This window comes from Rhipicephalus microplus, chromosome X, assembly GCF_043290135.1.
Source record: "Rhipicephalus microplus isolate Deutch F79 chromosome X, USDA_Rmic, whole genome shotgun sequence".
NCBI lineage: Eukaryota > Metazoa > Arthropoda > Arachnida > Ixodida > Ixodidae > Rhipicephalus > Rhipicephalus microplus.
This window is the reverse complement of record NC_134710.1, coordinates 257208882-257225252: the sequence shown is the minus strand read 5'-3', so window position 1 is coordinate 257225252 and position 16371 is coordinate 257208882. Positions and strand designations below refer to the sequence as shown.

At 44.8% G+C, this 16371-nt stretch overlaps 1 protein-coding gene across 7 annotated transcripts in view; it reads left to right on the top strand.

Moving 5' to 3' along the window:
• Positions 1 to 16371, top strand: part of LOC119161585 (ecotropic viral integration site 5 ortholog) — a 284075-nt gene that overhangs the window by 197678 nt on the left and 70026 nt on the right. For 4 of the 7 annotated variants that reach the window (XM_075878991.1, XM_075878990.1, XM_037414126.2 and 1 more), the window contains one exon: positions 15582 to 15875. In XM_075878991.1, coding sequence (XP_075735106.1) covers positions 15628 to 15875 — 248 coding nt within the window. In that variant the 5' untranslated portion in view covers positions 15582 to 15627. Of the gene's footprint in view, positions 1 to 8040; positions 8177 to 8310; positions 9201 to 15581; positions 15876 to 16371 lie in introns of those variants that run through there. The other 3 variants (XM_075878992.1, XR_012887289.1, XM_075878989.1) reach the window with 3 other exon arrangements.

The following is a 16371-nucleotide window of genomic DNA, read 5'->3' as shown; positions in this document are numbered from 1 at the left end:
AAAGTTGTAAAAGATGGTGCAGAAACTAAAAGGCCCGAATTAGCTGATGCATTTAACTACTTCTTCTTGTTAGCTGGTGGCACTACAGCCAGTAGTACTGCTTTAAAGTATATGAATAATCGAGACAGCTAAACAATATTTCTAGAGCCCATTTCAGAGAGCGAATTAGTAGCGACATTTTTGACACTCAGTAACAGCAAAGCCACTGACGCGTACAATATTCAAATGAAACCTGTTAAGTATGTTATCGACATACTAGCATCCTGTCTTACCTACATTTTCAACATATGTTTGTCCATAGGACATTTCCTGTGAAACATGCGGATAGCAAAAGTCACAGTTATCTATAAAAAAGGGACCCAGAAATGCGGAAATGATGTGTCTAACTACCGTCCAATATCGATTCTTTCTGTGTTCTCGAACGGTTTTGAGAAAATAATTTTGAAACGTTTGACCTCTTTTATTGACAAGTTCAACTTGATTACGGTAGGACTTCCGGAAAAATAAATCTACTGAGCTCGCGCTACTGGCACAGAAAGAATACATTCTAGAAAATTTTAAATCCCGAAATATGGTACTCAGTCTTCTTCTTGATTTCTCAAAGGCCTTCGACCTCATTAATCATAAAATTCTACTACAAAAGTTGGATCATTACGGTATAAGAGGCGTTGCGCACAAATTGATCACTTCATACTTGCAACACCGCACTCCATTCGTCGTAATTCAAAGCAATCATTCCGCAACAAAATCCATTAGAACAGGCGTCCCGCAGGGGAGCATCTTGGGTCCGTTCCTCTTTATACTTTGCGTTAATGAGATAGTTCGTATTGATCGACGAATCAGCCCATTACATTATATATGCTGACGATACGATTTTTTTTTCAAGCAGATGTAGCAGTGATCTAAGTAGTCGAGCAAATGATGCACTGTCTGAAATTAGCTCATGGGCCCAAGAAAACTCTTTAAAACTAAATACAAATAAAACAAAAGCTGTTTTATTTCACCTCCGCAACACACAAGTCAAGTTCCCGTCATTTCGTTAAATAACACAGAAAGTGAAGTCGTCAAAAGTTTTAAATTATTAGAAGTGTATTTTTCACAAAACATGACATTGGATGATCACGTGAACAGTATTAATACTAACCTATCTCGGATAATCGGTGTTATGCGCCACCATCGCTACTACTTTCCTGTTTCTGTTTTCATGCTTATATATAACTCTTTGTTTGTTTTTTTTAAATTATGCCTTTCTTGTATGGTCCACAACGACAAATGTAAACGTCAGCAAACTTACCATTGTGCTAAAGAAATCTCTGCGTCTTGCCTGTAAAGTACCACATCGCTGCCACACAGCAGAATTGTTTAAAAAACTGCATCATTCAGATTGCATCAATAAATTATTACAAACGAAGTAGTTTATATTAATTTAGTTTATCGAAAAATAATGATATGATTGCTGCAATAGCTAGGTTGGAGAAAAAACTTCCCTGCTTATAATGTACGTCATCCTGAAGTGTGGTACATATCGAAATGTAGAACGAAATACGGAAAACAAATGTTAAAGTTTCAGCTGCCTACACTTTAAACTGTTAGGGAACATAACATTGACATATCTAACATATCACTAAAACAGCTGTGATTAGTGTTTATATAATGATGTGACCTGGTGATTACATGTTTTATTTCTGCAATGTAATCTTTCACTGTTTCTTTTCTTTAATGCACATTGCAAAACACATTTATTTTGGTTGTCCTTAGCCGCGCGTCTTTTGTGCTACCTTGTGTACTAGAGGGTCAGGGCTACTCGAGCTGTTCTCACAGCTTTTACCTGCGCTCCACGTAACATGTCTTTGTTGCGGAATAAAAGTTCAATTTCAGTACGTTTCCTTTGTCTGATGTGAGGAAGGTTTCATCAATTGGCGAGTCCTCCCACCTTTTTTCATTTCGTAAATGTGCGCCGCTGGGTTTCACATCTCAGAACGTGTCAAAACCGCGACATGATCGGGAGACGCCGTAGGGGAGGGCCCGGAAATTTCGACCGCCTGGGTTTCTTATCCGTGCAAGTACATGTGCCTCGAGCATTTTCGGCTCCGCCGCAAATGTGGCCGTCGCGATTTGATCCCGCGACCTGCGGTTCAGCATTCGAGCGCTATATAACCACTAGACCTCCTCGGTGGGTTGGAAACGTAAGAAAGCTGCTAAATGAAAAGATTGAGAAACCTCGATATTGAAAAGCATAGCCAGTATTCGGCTTATCTTCACCCACGTGCTTCTCTCTTTCGGAATGGGACGGAAAGGAAAAGAAAATGTCCTATATAGGAATTTTCTTCCTTGCATTTCATCTGCCCCATCCTCTTTTTCTTTTATTTCTTTCAGTCGATCATTCTATAGAATTATCTATTGAACTCAATGGCACACGTTGCGGTATTTTCGTTGACCAGGTAAATGTGCTCGCCTATTGAGGTCGTGGTATGCGTTTCTATTCTCTCTCTCTCTCTCTTTTTTAATTTTTCCATGTTTCCGAGCAGTCGAGAAAGCGCAGTAAAGCGTACTTCGTGCATAAAGCAGCAGGACAAGATCAAGCAGTGATGGAAGTTATGGAAACAGGGTCAGCGGCGTCAAAAAAGGGACGAGACGATCGAAGGAGGAGGAGCGTGGGTTGGCCGTGCGTGTACACTGCTATCTTGCTTTGCGGTGACCTCGAGCGCGCGCCCGTCACACATTCGCCACTTTTCCCCTTCCTCGGCACGCAGATCGAATGGCCGGTGCAGCTGGCACGGTTAGCGCCGGCGCCAATCTCGATTGATTAGGGGACCGCGACAGCAGCAGCTGTGCCACGTGCACTGGTAGCCGGCCTTGCGTTCCTTCTCTGGTCCTGTCGATAGTTTGTTGCTTCTTGAAGCGTCCTCGTCCTCCGTTTCATCGTCGTTCTTTTTTTTTTTTTTTTTTTGAGTCGATGCACTTAATCCGTGCCCGTCTCGAGCTTCAGCAGCCATGCAGCGATAGGCCGGGTAACGAGTGGTTCATGCAAAGGGTATTTTACCGAATGAAGAGACGCCTCTGCTTGACGCGCACTGGCCATCGGAGGCGAAAGGGAAGGACCTATATATAGCTGACTACCAGCGCGGGTTCCCTGGTGCCGCCCGCAGCAATCGAGCAGTGGTGACCGGCAACGCTGTGTACCCTAAATTTACACGACCTCTTGCCGGCACTCATTCGGTATATGACGCTCCTTTACGTGGCGGATCATGCACCCTCCCGCAAATCTCAGTGGTTTGCCAGCTGATGCATGCATTCCGGCTCGTTTTGGGCTTCTTAGGTTATGTAAGTAACGGAACGCAATCACTGCTTTTCTCCGCAGCTTGACTGTATTTAGCATACGTTCTGTCGGCATGGTTTTGCACATTGTAGGAACACTTTGGATTATCAATGTTTTTTTTTGTGAAATGGCCTATACTGCTTGTCTGGCCAACTTACCTTCCCGAGTTGGCCTTGAACTGGTCAGCGTCATCGGGGAGGCGCTCCATGCAGGTCACTATGGACGAACGACTCGCGTGTTTGCTGTTTAAGTCTGCGTTGCCAGTTGAGGAGAAAAGAGGAACACATAACGCCCGTTTGTTATTTTTTTTTTAGCCGCCAGCTTACAAGAGGGCCTGACATGCCTTCATTAGATAATGAAAATACCTGTTAGCAAGCCGCTTTTGGCTGATTTTCACGACTATTCACCGATTCGTTCATCATTTCTGGAATTGTTACGCTGATTGTTTGGTTATTAAAGACGTGGGTCGGGGGCTACAAGAGGTTAATATCTGCGGTTTAACGCGTCAATACGGCGACACGATCTCGAGGCGTGCCATAGTGATGGGCCCTAGAAAATTCGACCATCTATGTGCACTTACCTCGCGCACGACGCGGACGTCTAGCATTTCGCCATCATCGAAATGCGATCGCTGCAGCCGGGATTGAGCCAGCGACTTGTGGGTCAGCAGCTGGGCTCTGTAACCATGGATTGTACCACCGAGGCGCACATTCCTGATGCCAACCTGTGACGAAAGGATAAGGCAAAGTATATATATGGCAACTTTAGAGAATGGTGATAAAAGCATACAGTCAGCTATGCATTTCTGTGATGTTTCAGAAGATCGCAACTATAGCGTAGTACCTTATTGAAGGTCTGTGGCTACTACTCAGCCGGCCTCGACGAATTGTCATATATTCGGTGCACGCGCGCACTTTTTACACCGAACTTCTCGCGTCTTGGCTAGTGCGTGCGAAATGGAATGACGGGTGTACTTGGTGCGCTGCACTAAGACCTTTGATATAAACAGTGAAGATACGCTAAAAGCATTGAATTAAGGGACCGAGCTACTGTAAGTATAATGTATAACACGTCAGACGTGTACGAAAATAGACAAGCTCTTGTCGACCTTGACAGGCTTTTTCAAGTTCTGTGGTCTGGCGGTCATCGAGCTGTCTATCCGTGGAACGTCGGCATGTGGGTCACATGTACCACAGGCAGGCGCGCTTCGATATGCAGCTCCGCGCGTGCAGTCCGAAAGAGAACGATCAGCGTTTGTAGGAACCCAAAAGAGAAAGAAAAAAAAAAACGGCGTGGACGTTTTGCGGTCGTCTGAGCGGCATTTTTTGCGGACGCAACATGCAAGAGTTCGGGGAGGGCAGAAAACCGCGAATGTAGGTTGACTTTCGATGCTCCCGATTTCTCCTTCGGGGAGCGACGCCCGTCGCGAACGATGCTGTCAGGCCGCTGTGGCCGGCCTGGACAACGTGAAAGAAAAGCTCGTGCTGCCCGCATGCATGTTCGTTCTTTGCTGTCACCCCTAGTTTTACTGGTCTGACCACCGTTGCGCTTTGACCACGAAAGCGGGAGAAAATATTTTCGGGAACTGCCGTTATCGTGTCACCCAGGTCGGCTGCTTGCTCTTCGCGCCGGTCGCGATTCGTGGCAAGTGATGGCGAAGCCGCCCCCCCCCCCCCCCCAGCACCGTTTCTGAGCAGCCCCTCTTCTCTCTTCCTTGTGCCCCGGCCCTTAGGTTGTGAAAGCTAGCGCTTTAAGAGGCGACGCGCAGACCTCGAGAAAAGTTACAGGCCACCGGTTGTCTCGGTCCTCCGCATTCGTGAACGGCCCATTTTTAAAAATGTTTTGCTTAATGTCAACTAGAACATCGGCTACGCCTGGTTATTCTAATAGCATATTCTGCTCCGTTCCACCGCACGCCGCGCGGTCCCTAACTTATCAACGCGATAGCGTTAAAGGGGCCATGAAACGATTTTGGCGATGTTGTACAAACATATTGGGCCGGCAGACCAAGTCCCAAGGATAATTTAGAGGCTGGTTTGAGCTCTCTGCGTAAACTTCAATTTATTACAATGATTTCAAGCTGTGAATCGCTGCAGATTGCCGCGACTAGGCCAAACGCGTTTTCAACCGCCTATTCACAGAGCGACATGCCCTGGCCACGTGTTGTCACTGTGGCTGCTTATCTGATTGGCTGTCACGGGCTGTAGAATGCGTGGAATTAAGATCGGCTTAGAGTTACTGTATATGCTACCTTTAGGTAGCATATGCAGTAACTATACAGGTAGCATATACAGTAACTCTAGATCGGCTGGTAGAGTGACGTCACCTCTCTTAGCAAATATTGATGATATGTGGGGTTTAACGTCCCAAAACCACCATATATATGATTATGAGAGACGCCGTAGTGGAGGGCTCCGGAAATTTTGACCACCTGGGGTTCTTTAACGTGCACCCAAATCTGAGCACACGGGCCTACAATATTTCCGCCTCCATCGGAAATGCAGCCGCCGCGGCCGGGATTCGAACCCGCGACCTGCGGGTCAGCAGCCGAGTACCTTAGCCACTAGACCACCGCGGCGGGGCACTCTCTTAGCAAATATGAATCACTCCGTGATCTTAGTCTCTGTTACCAGACGGAGTGCGTGCTGCCGGGCGCACTGTGTGATGGCCTCCGAGACAGCGCACAACCTGTCGGCGTGGGATCTCGGAGGTGTAGACTGGTAAAAGCTCAAATCGTCGAGTGCCAGAGATGCCAGCGTGTCCCATGAGTTGAGGAGGCCAGGCAGATGGGAGAAGGAGGGTATGATATAATTGTCCGTAGTGGCCTTGGTACACGACGTGCCACTAAATTTGTGGTGCGAATGGTTTTGATATTCTAGCCTAAACGCTGACAAAACTAAAAAAAAAAGCTGTTTTAAAGAGCTCATTTCGCAGAAATGCCGGCGTGGGCGTCGTTGGTTGTGAGCGAAAAATCATCTTGTGGGCGACCGAAAAATCGAGAAAGATGCAAATAAAACAAAATACCGTGTCTGAGTGAGGATCGAGTCGTTGGCGTGGTGTTCTGCCACGCATCCACGTGTCTACTTCCTCTGCTTCGAAATGCAGTGAAAATAACGTTCATGCTTTACAAACACATACAACATGTAACATAGCAGTAATATTGCGTAATACAAGCGTACGTTGCCATCGGGAGTCGGGATATATGATTATGGTAACGACTTCGTGGTCTAAAACGGGCCACCCATTACAAAAGGCACACCCCTCACTGGGCGTATTCACTTGGTGCATTGCAAGTTCGAATAGATTTCACGCGCATGTCATGCTTGTTGTTCAAAGCATGCCAACCATTGCACAGAATGCAGCATGTGTGAAAGCTTCACTGACACAAGCCACGTTCAACTTTATCGATTGCGTTGCAGTAATCCACAATTTAAACTTTTCAAGTAACATCATACGATAAGAAGGTCGCCCTAAGTGTTTGATGTACGCCCTGTGGGATACTGCTATCGCGTTCAACTCGTTAAGGGCCCCCAATTTTTCTCGGGTTTCTTGAGCCCTATATGTCTGTTTTTAGGAATGTAGAAATGAAAAAAAAAATGTTTTTTGTCTGGCTTTCTTTAGCACGGAACCATTGGTTTCATTTGTGGCTATGCGAAAGGGTTCGGGAGGGAGGGCGTTGCTCTCCTCAAAACTGTCACGTTGTTTTCCTCCATGAATGGCTTGCACCCAATGCGGGATATTCATTGATTTTGTTGATAGAAAGAAAGGTACCATGGCATGGTTAAATCGCTGCTGATCAGACGAAGGCCGGCGCCTGTCTTTCGTGTATTCTAGTTCTTGTTTCGCGCCGATTTATCCGTGATTCATGAAGCCAAGTTATCAACGAACGCATTTTAGCATATTATATTTTTTTTTATTTTGATTTGTGGGGTTTAACGTCCCAAAACCACTATATGATTATGAGAGACGCCGTAGTGGAGGGCTCCGGAAATTTAGACCACCTGGGGTTCTTTAACGTGCACCCAAATCTGTGTACACGGGCCTACAACATTTCCGCCTCCATCGGAAATGCAGCCGCCACAGCCGGGATTTGATCCCGCGACCTGCGGGTCAGCAGCCGAGTACCTTAGCCACTAGACCACCGTGGCGGGGCATTTTAGCATCTCATAACTTGGCTGTTTGATGGTTTTCAAATAAGGTCGAAAAGCTTCTCAGCAGCAGTGCAGGCGTCTCTAACGGGCAGGTATCCGGAATAGAAAGCTCCAATCCGACTTGATGAAATTATCTTTTTTTGTCGTTTTTTTTCTTTAATGAATAGAACGGACGTGTATATGTTGACTCTCGTATAACTGCACACCTATAAGCCAAAGAACAGTTACGAGAGCTGACACATGTGAGACCTAGGGCATTAACCAGGGAGAGAAAATTACGTTAAGTGGGTTTGCAGTGAGAGCTGTACACAGCTATAGAGAGTGCGTCACTATTAACTTAAGCATTTTCTAGTCCAAGCTTGGGCATGATTATAAGCCTGTACCAAAGAACACACACGCACACGCAAAGTGTGTTGCGTCAGCGTGGCTTGTGGCTACGTATACATACACTGACATCGAAGCTTTTGTATATATATATATATATATATATATATATATATATAGCTCAGGGTGTCGTCGGTGCAGGCCGAATAATATGTTTTGTGCGACCTTGAGGCCCTTCGTGAGGCGATGCTTCGTTGCGCAAGGGGCGGTTTTTCGGATACACTGTACTTCTAGAAAGGTGACGCTATCGGAATCGTCCTTGTTCTTGTTCACCTTCAAGTGTGGATCACACCCACTATGGATTGGCTAAGAATCGCCTTTCGTAAGATCTTTCATCTTTTTTGCTGTTTTTCTTAAACTGCTTAATTGTTGAGTCGATCATGAAACTGCAAACCAACTAGTCGTAAGGTACACTGTGGCAAGGGTGCATTTTATTTTTCGAAGCATTTACCGCGAGGTTTCGCCACGTTTCTAGCCGTATGTCCCGCGGCCTGGGGCTTGCGATGATATGATGCTCCAACTTACTAAAGGAAAAGATTGCCCGATAGGCGGGCTGGAGTTGTCAGTGCGGCGAGGAAGAGAAAAACGTGTTTAACTGAATACCGTCCTGGCGCGTGTTTGAATGCAGTGTGCGCGCATATACGTCATAATTTTAAACTGCAGCGATATTTTGTCATAACAGCCTACGCTTTGGCAGCGGTGCGGACTGGAGGTGGGCTGACAAGAAAACTGACGTGCCTTACGCAGATATTGCGCCATTGACAGTTCCAGACGACTGGGGTCGGTTCGTCGCCGTTCTGCTGGCTCCGATTTTGTGACGTGCCTTGTTTGAACCTCAGCGGGACGACCGTTTGCGCGGGCTAACATGGTAACGCGTTAGGCTTCCGAGAAAAGTGCGATCGAGAATTGCTTTCGACCAACGGCACGTGCGTCTTTTGAAGCAACTGCAAGCTTCGCGACATGCAAAGCAGTAGGTGCGAAAAGACACGCAACTCGACCGACTTCCTTGGCATATCCGCAGGGCTGGAAAAGCTCCGGTTAGCGTTTGCGAAGGCCATCGAGCTTGCTGCCAAGACTGTTAAATTTCTGAATGAGCAATGGCTATGGCACGAGCAGTCCGCGGAAGATGCGTTTTCCGAGACGTCTGCTGGTGCGGCCGCCACAGCCTCTACGCCTGGACAAGGAAGTACTCGAGATGGCTGGTCCTCGCCCGAATCGGCAACTAGCGATGCCCAACTGCAGCAGCGACATTTCGATTGCCAGCGGCGGCACACTGTGCTCTGCGGCGGACACAATGTGTCTTCGGAAGTGTTCAGCAGACTGCATGCCCTACGTGTCGCCCATGGGTGAGCACAGAGCACGGTTCTTATGAGTCTTCCTCGCGGATGCAATACGCCAGGTGGCCATTCAAGTCGCAGCTGCACTTCGGCCGGTGCTTAATTCAAGTTTGTGTAATTTTGGATTTAAGTGTGATGCAAAAGCATATGTGAACAGCAGCCTCTGGCAGCCCCACATCTTTTGGCGGTTATATTCTGTTGACGGGCTACAGTTGGTTGCCGATTGTCGTTTCAACAGAAGTGCTCTGTTGACACAAACCCGCCAGCCATCTATGACTTGGCAAGAGCACTTTCATTGGAAAGACATCCCAACTTTGTCATCAACACATCTCAGCAGCTTTATTGGTGTAGGAAGTAAGTCTTAATGTCCCGGGTAGGTCTGTCTGCCAGCTTTTCCCATGTCATAAAGTGCCCCATTATGGTAGGCTAATGTAGAACTTTGAATTTTCTTTGCACCCGCTCAGGTTGACTTCATTTACAGCTTCAAGGATCATATACTGCATATTGTTTATACCTTTGTTGGTTGGTCTTTATTTTTGACATAATGATGTAAAAAACGGCTGTGGTATATGCAAATAAGCCACAAAGAAATAGTATGAAACAGATTTCATCAATATCAAGCCAATACTTTACTAAAAAACTTGGGATGCAAATGTCCCACTGACTCACGAGACTGTTTTCGAAACTAGGAAAGCATTGTCCCACTGACTCAACATCTTGCAATCACATTACCAGATAATTGTGACTGCCAAAATAAGTGGCACACAGAGAACTTTGCAAGTTGTGCACAGGAGCGTTGAGCACACATTATTTCTAGCAGCAGAACGGCACCTGCAGCATCGCATTCCAATAAGCCTTCGTAGTGCTGTGATCTTTTCCTGTAAAGGTCACTTCACTGTATACATAAAAAAACTTTTTATGCATCTTGTGATTTCTTTCTCTGTCAAATTGTTCAAGTGCTAATGGTGTACTTTATTATACACCTGTTTTTTACAGCTATATGATGTAAAAAAATAATAAAAAATATGCCCATGCACCAGTACACCTATTGAGGATTACCAAACAACGGGCCGATCACACAGAGAATTATGTTTCGATGCATTTGCCAGTCTAGCTACTGCACAATTTTATAAACTCCCATGATGAATGGCAGCTAAAATTGCCTCTAGAAAACTAGGAAAAAAAAATTGCTTGGCATTTTGACTGCAGCACTCCCACTGATGCTCAAAGGGTTAAGTGAAACAAGCACTCGCTACATAAAAATGGGCTGAACTATGTTTCATTTCGCGGGATCAAATCCCGGCTGTGGCGGCTGCATTTCCGATGGAGGTGGAAATGTTGTAGGCCCGTGTACTCAGATTTGGGTGCACGTTAAAGAACCCCAGGTGGTCGAAATTTACGGAGCACTCCACTACGGCATCTCTCATAATCATATGGTGATTTTGGGACGTTAAACCCTACAAATCAATCAATCATCAACTATGTTTCATTGACCCTTGGACGATAGTGTGTGTGTGTTAGTTTTGCTTTGCAGAGTTCAATCGGAGCAAATTTTCTCCCTGTATAAATGTAGGTGCATCCAACGTGATGGCTTAGTGGTTATGGCATCATGGTGTTACACTACAGTAATCACAAGGTCATGGAAACCCCACTTGCTGCAGCTGTGCTTTCCAATGAAGCAGAATGCAAAAATGAGTGCAGATTCAAGAACCTCATTCGATGAAAATGAATTTAGAGTTCCTCCTGTGGCACGTATGCCTGTTTCAATAAATAAAACTCCCGAATAAATTGTATAGAAAAGCTGTTAGTAATATGTTGATTGAAATTTTGTACATCATGATCTATGGTCCATCCTGGTCATGGTAAAATGTAGGTTGATCTCAGAGGTACCGCAATATTGAGCTGACTTGTCAGCCACTATTGACTCCTTCTTTGATACAGAAGTAGAATGCTTAGTTTCAAACTATTGTGTTCACTTTTGACAATGACTGGCACATGTGACATAGTAACGATGCATAAATGACATCATAATTTGGCACACATATTCTCATACTTGGTATACTGGTATGTATCTCACATGTACAATAGGACATTAGCGGAAAAGTAAATGAACTGCATGTACAGGTATGATGTGAAATGCAAGATAACATGAGTGAATCTGCATGTACAAGTTGTCTTTAGTACCTATTACTCGACGGCAGTGAGATGAAGCCCTTGATAGAGTATTAGCGTTATGCATGCTATCAGCCCTTCATCATCAAGGTTCTACTCACCGCTGATGTCTAGAGGCTCCCAGGTTGACCGGGTGTTGTTGAAGCTTTCTACGGTGTCAGTGCACATCGTGTGTTTCTGCGTCACGAAAAGCAGCCTAGTGCACACACAGACATCACACTACTCTGAATACATTAAAGGTGTGGTGCCACCAAATTTGTGGCATGTGTGTTCTTTGCTGTAAGCGTTTCGTTCAGCTCCAAGAAGCATGATGCACGCACCAAGATTCGTGTATTCCCGCTAAATAATTCAATATTGCTCTACTTATGTGGACTATTTTCGGTTTCGGTTTCGCGGCGCCGAGTTGGGCAGTGACGTCGATACATAGGTGGCTTGGCTACGTGATCACTCAAGGCTGTGACGCGCATCGTGCTGAATTTCGTCTGCTCTCGCACACAGGTACCACACAAGCGTCAACAAAACACAACGCCTTCGCAGGTTTTGATGCGTACCACTTAGCCGAAAAGCGATCAAAACTCTGCGAGTAATACAGCAACTAATGCTTTGCTGGTACGTTGAGTACGCTCGTTTCGGAGATGGGGGAGATCACTTATGTCACTACAGACCTGGTGTGATGTCATGACTACTTCCGTTGCTTCTCCTATTGTGAAATGTCAGTGCTGCTGCACAAGCGATGGGACTAGATCACAAGAGTGAGCATTCAGCTATACTTTTAGAAGTGAATTAAAATATATTGTACCTGTTTGTAGGGTCCAACCCTTCGTGTGGAGATTCCTTGTATACAGAGGAACTCCACAACAAGCTTAGGATAGCCTCGAAATTTGGTGGCACTACCCTTTAACAAAACAGCCATAGCAGTAGCACAAACAAGATGAACGAAAAAATTGCCCGCAGCTTCCCTCGGGGGAACACTGAGGAGGATGCGGACCATATAATTGGTTAACGGGGTGTTAAAGTGCGACTTACTTGGGTCGATGGCTAAATTGGTTAACGTGGTTGTGAAATGGGGTGTTAAATTGCGACTTACTTGGGTCGATGGCTAAATTGGTTAACGTGGTTGTAGGAGGGGGTGTTAAATGAGTGAACACGTACACACGTATGCGAAAGGGCGGCGCTGGTCGAAGGGACGTCGATCATTGTGTTTGTGGATTCGTTGGAATTCATTTCACCGCGACCTTGGACGTCGACGCGCCGTACAAACCAACCGACGAGCGGCAACTGAGCGAGCGAGCGCCGACCTTGAGTATATATACAGCACGACGGCGCATGCACTGTCAGCTGTTGAATGTTCTCGAAGCGCGACGCCACATGCGCGTCCACTGGAGAATCAGGAGAATTGTAGATGTCGAACGCGGTGTGTAGAGGAGGAAGGGTGCACAGATGGTGGAGGAGTGAAGCGCGCGCGGTGTGTAGAGGAGGAAGGGATGCACAGATGGTGGAAGAGTGGGCGACGGCGCGACGGCGCATGCGCGCGCGTCAGCTGTCGAATGTTCGAGAAGCGGTGCGGACGGCGCACTACAAGGCGCGAGTATAAGATGCTTCCGCATCTAATATCATACTATGCATATCTTGAATCACTTCTGTTCAGGGAGTTTGTGAGGTAGACAAGACTAAGCAGTCTGTGTTGTAAAGCTGAACACAGGTGTCACGCTAGGCAAGACCCAGCAGTTCTCCCTCAAGAAGCTAAGCACAAGCACTAATGCCACCAACGCACTGAATCAATTTCGCAGTACATTTTGCACACGCGGGCAGTTAAAAATGTGCCGAAATGAAGGGCACAAATTTTTTTACAAGTTTAGTGGGAATGATATTTGGTCTGGCAACAAATGCTACACCTGCCGAGTCAATGTTTAGCTGCAGATAAAAGTACTTTGCGGGCGTTTTTTTACACATTGTTTACAGGGTTCCAAAGGTATTATGGTTTAGCCATTAGAAGAAATATAGGCAGCTTAGAGGACATGCGAAAGGATGTCTGGGTCACATATTTCCACATGGCATAAACGAATACCAATTCATCCTACGGCCTTTGCCCGAAGGGCGCTGATACTTGGTGCGAATTCAACAAATCCCAGTTGAGTGGTGAACCATACAATTACAAAGAACACCTTCCAGCATCTGTTCTTGAAGCTGTTAAGCCAATTTATGAGCAACTTGCTAATCCCGAATTACTTGCGACATACCTCAATGGGAAAACTCAAAACCTCAACGAGTTGTTCAACAATATTGTGTGAAAGCACACTCCAAGCAACATGTTTTTTGGACACCTAACACTGAAAATATGCAGTCTTGACGCTGTAATCACCTTTGATGATGGCAATATAGCTCGTGTGAATGTGCAGAACTCATTTGGAATTTCGCCAGGTCACTGTACAGTGCAGGGCCTGCGCGCACTTGATCTGCATCGACAGTATACTGTCTGTGCAGGTCAAGTGAAGTATACTTCACTGACAGTGCTGCGAAGCAGGCGACAAAGGAGGCCCGCCAGGCCAGACACCTCAACTCGAAAACAAAAAGTGATATTGGTGATGAGTATATGGCTGGTGCCTATTAAAAATGTCCTTCAATTGGTGGTTATTTTGTGGTATTTTTGCAATAAAGCATATTTTCCACTTTAAATGCAGTTATCTCAAAACATGCTTTTTTGTTACTTATGTACCTTTTTCTCAGCAACCACTGTATCTAGAAACATAGATTTCAGCCAGTATTTAGTGAACATTCTAGAGAATATACTGAAGCAGAATTATTCTTGTGTGAGAAAGTACTTTTTTTAACATGACTTCTAATACCAATTAACAGGTGATAATTCGGAACCTCAAGAAAAATTACAAAAACTTGGCATTAAAAGTTTTAGGGATAATTCTGCTTCAGTAAGAAGAGGAATGGCTTATGATCACAATGATAGTAAAATAATTACTGTAACATTTAAGGTTTATGGTGAAAAATATACATAACGTCTGGCTAAAATACATGGGTGGTATAGGGCTTACCCTGTTTCCTTAAATGAAATTGGTGTTCACCTTTGCGCATGCACGCAGCAGCCTAAGAATTAATAGTGATTGTAGTTGGGTGCCAACCTTGTTAAACTGAATGTACATTGTTTGCGAAATGATGCTGACTACAAACTGTTTATGGCAGTTCCCTTGTTATGTCATAAGTTCCAGTGCCCTAGTATTAGGGGGCTATCATATGTCCCTTGGAAGTTTTGGGAGAACCATGGGAGCAGTACCACACAATCAAATTATATATATCCTTAAGGCATATGTAGTAAATAATGTGCTTTTGGCAAAGGCTGAACATCAATGTTTGTATATACCTGTGTATATTCTTTCCCTAGCCTGCAATTACCATCGGTGTTAAATAAAACGTGAATAGTGGAGTGTATGCTGTAAGCATTATAGAAGGTGTAGTGTGCACCCTCCAGTCATCACCCTAGACAGGTCCGCAGACTGATCTGGCAGCACTGTGAAATTCCCCTAGAGTCCGATATTTTCACTTCTATTCTAGTTCTGCTATTTAAAATGAAGGCAACAAAAATAAAATAATAAAAAAATGTGATACAATCAAAAGCACTTGGCACCCCCACACTGGCCCCTATTATCACCGTATCAGAACTAGAATGCAAGCAAAAACATTGTATTATAGGGGCATTGCGCAGTGCTACAACCAGAGTTGCACACCTGTCAGTGGTCATCACTGGATGGAGCGCACAGTTACACTTGCACACTCTAATACTTGAATCACATGCTCCACTGTTTGCATATTATTTGATACTAATAGTATAGGCAATTACGTAAGTTTGCATATACATTCCATTCTGTCTTTGCTAGGGTAATTTTTATTTGTGTTGAAGGGAATGGTGTGTTCTTTTGGCAGTCTTCATGGTTAAAAAGTGATAACTGACTTGGTGTGAAGACTAAGTAAATGAAGTATTTAGGTATGTTTTTTTCAACACAATAATTTCTTGAAGTTATTTTCATTGGTGTTTCATAATATTGTTTTTAAAGTTCATGTCCTTCACTAATATTGGCTCACTGTGAAGGGGTATTTTCCAATGCATTGGGTGCTGCATCTCATTATTTTTCGGTCACCCCCCAAAATAATAATAAAACTGAAGTGTATGTTGTATCTAATGTGCGTCTCAATTCTTTCCCATTGTAGGGAACCCATCCTGAGTGTGGATGGGTCGAGCCACCCTGAGGGGCCTATGAGTGAGGCTGAGGTGAAGCCCTGTTCACCACAAGGGGGTGACGCCAACCACAACCACCCCACCACTCTCAACTTTGCTGCTGCAACAACTAACGGGAACAGCACTGCCAGCCTTTCACCGCAAGCTCCTCCTGGCCAGCCCTCAGTGACCAGTGCAACACCAGTGGATGCACCCACCCCAGTTGCCTCTACACCTGTTAGCAAGGCTGACATGGAGCTTCTTGCACGCCTCGAAGAGCAGAACAGGTAGGAACCTCAAAGCTTAGCAGACATTTTTGCATTACCTTTCATACTTTTTTTATGTCATAGAAGTTAATGCAACTCTTTTGTGTGTTGGGATTCGTACTTTCAAGAAATTCGGGCAGAAAATTTGTCCCATTTTTATAGCATTGTTGTACAGTTATCAGCCTATAGTAACTGCACTATGGAGCCTCAGTTCCTCAAAAGTTGTAATTGTAACATTTTAATCTAACCATTTCAAAATGTGTGCTTGGTCAGTACAGATTTGGGAATGAAAAAGAGCTCAATTTATAATTTATTGTCAAAATGTGATGTGGTGGTTCCATGGTGCCATATACTATGGGTGGTGTGTCAAAAGTAGTGATGTAGAACTATAGATGGTACTATCTATACTATCAATAGTTAAGCCACTATATAAAAACATTGTGACATTAAGAAAAGAGAAAACTAAGAATACCACTGTCAATAATAAGTTTGGTAAAATCACCAATAGTATAAAATC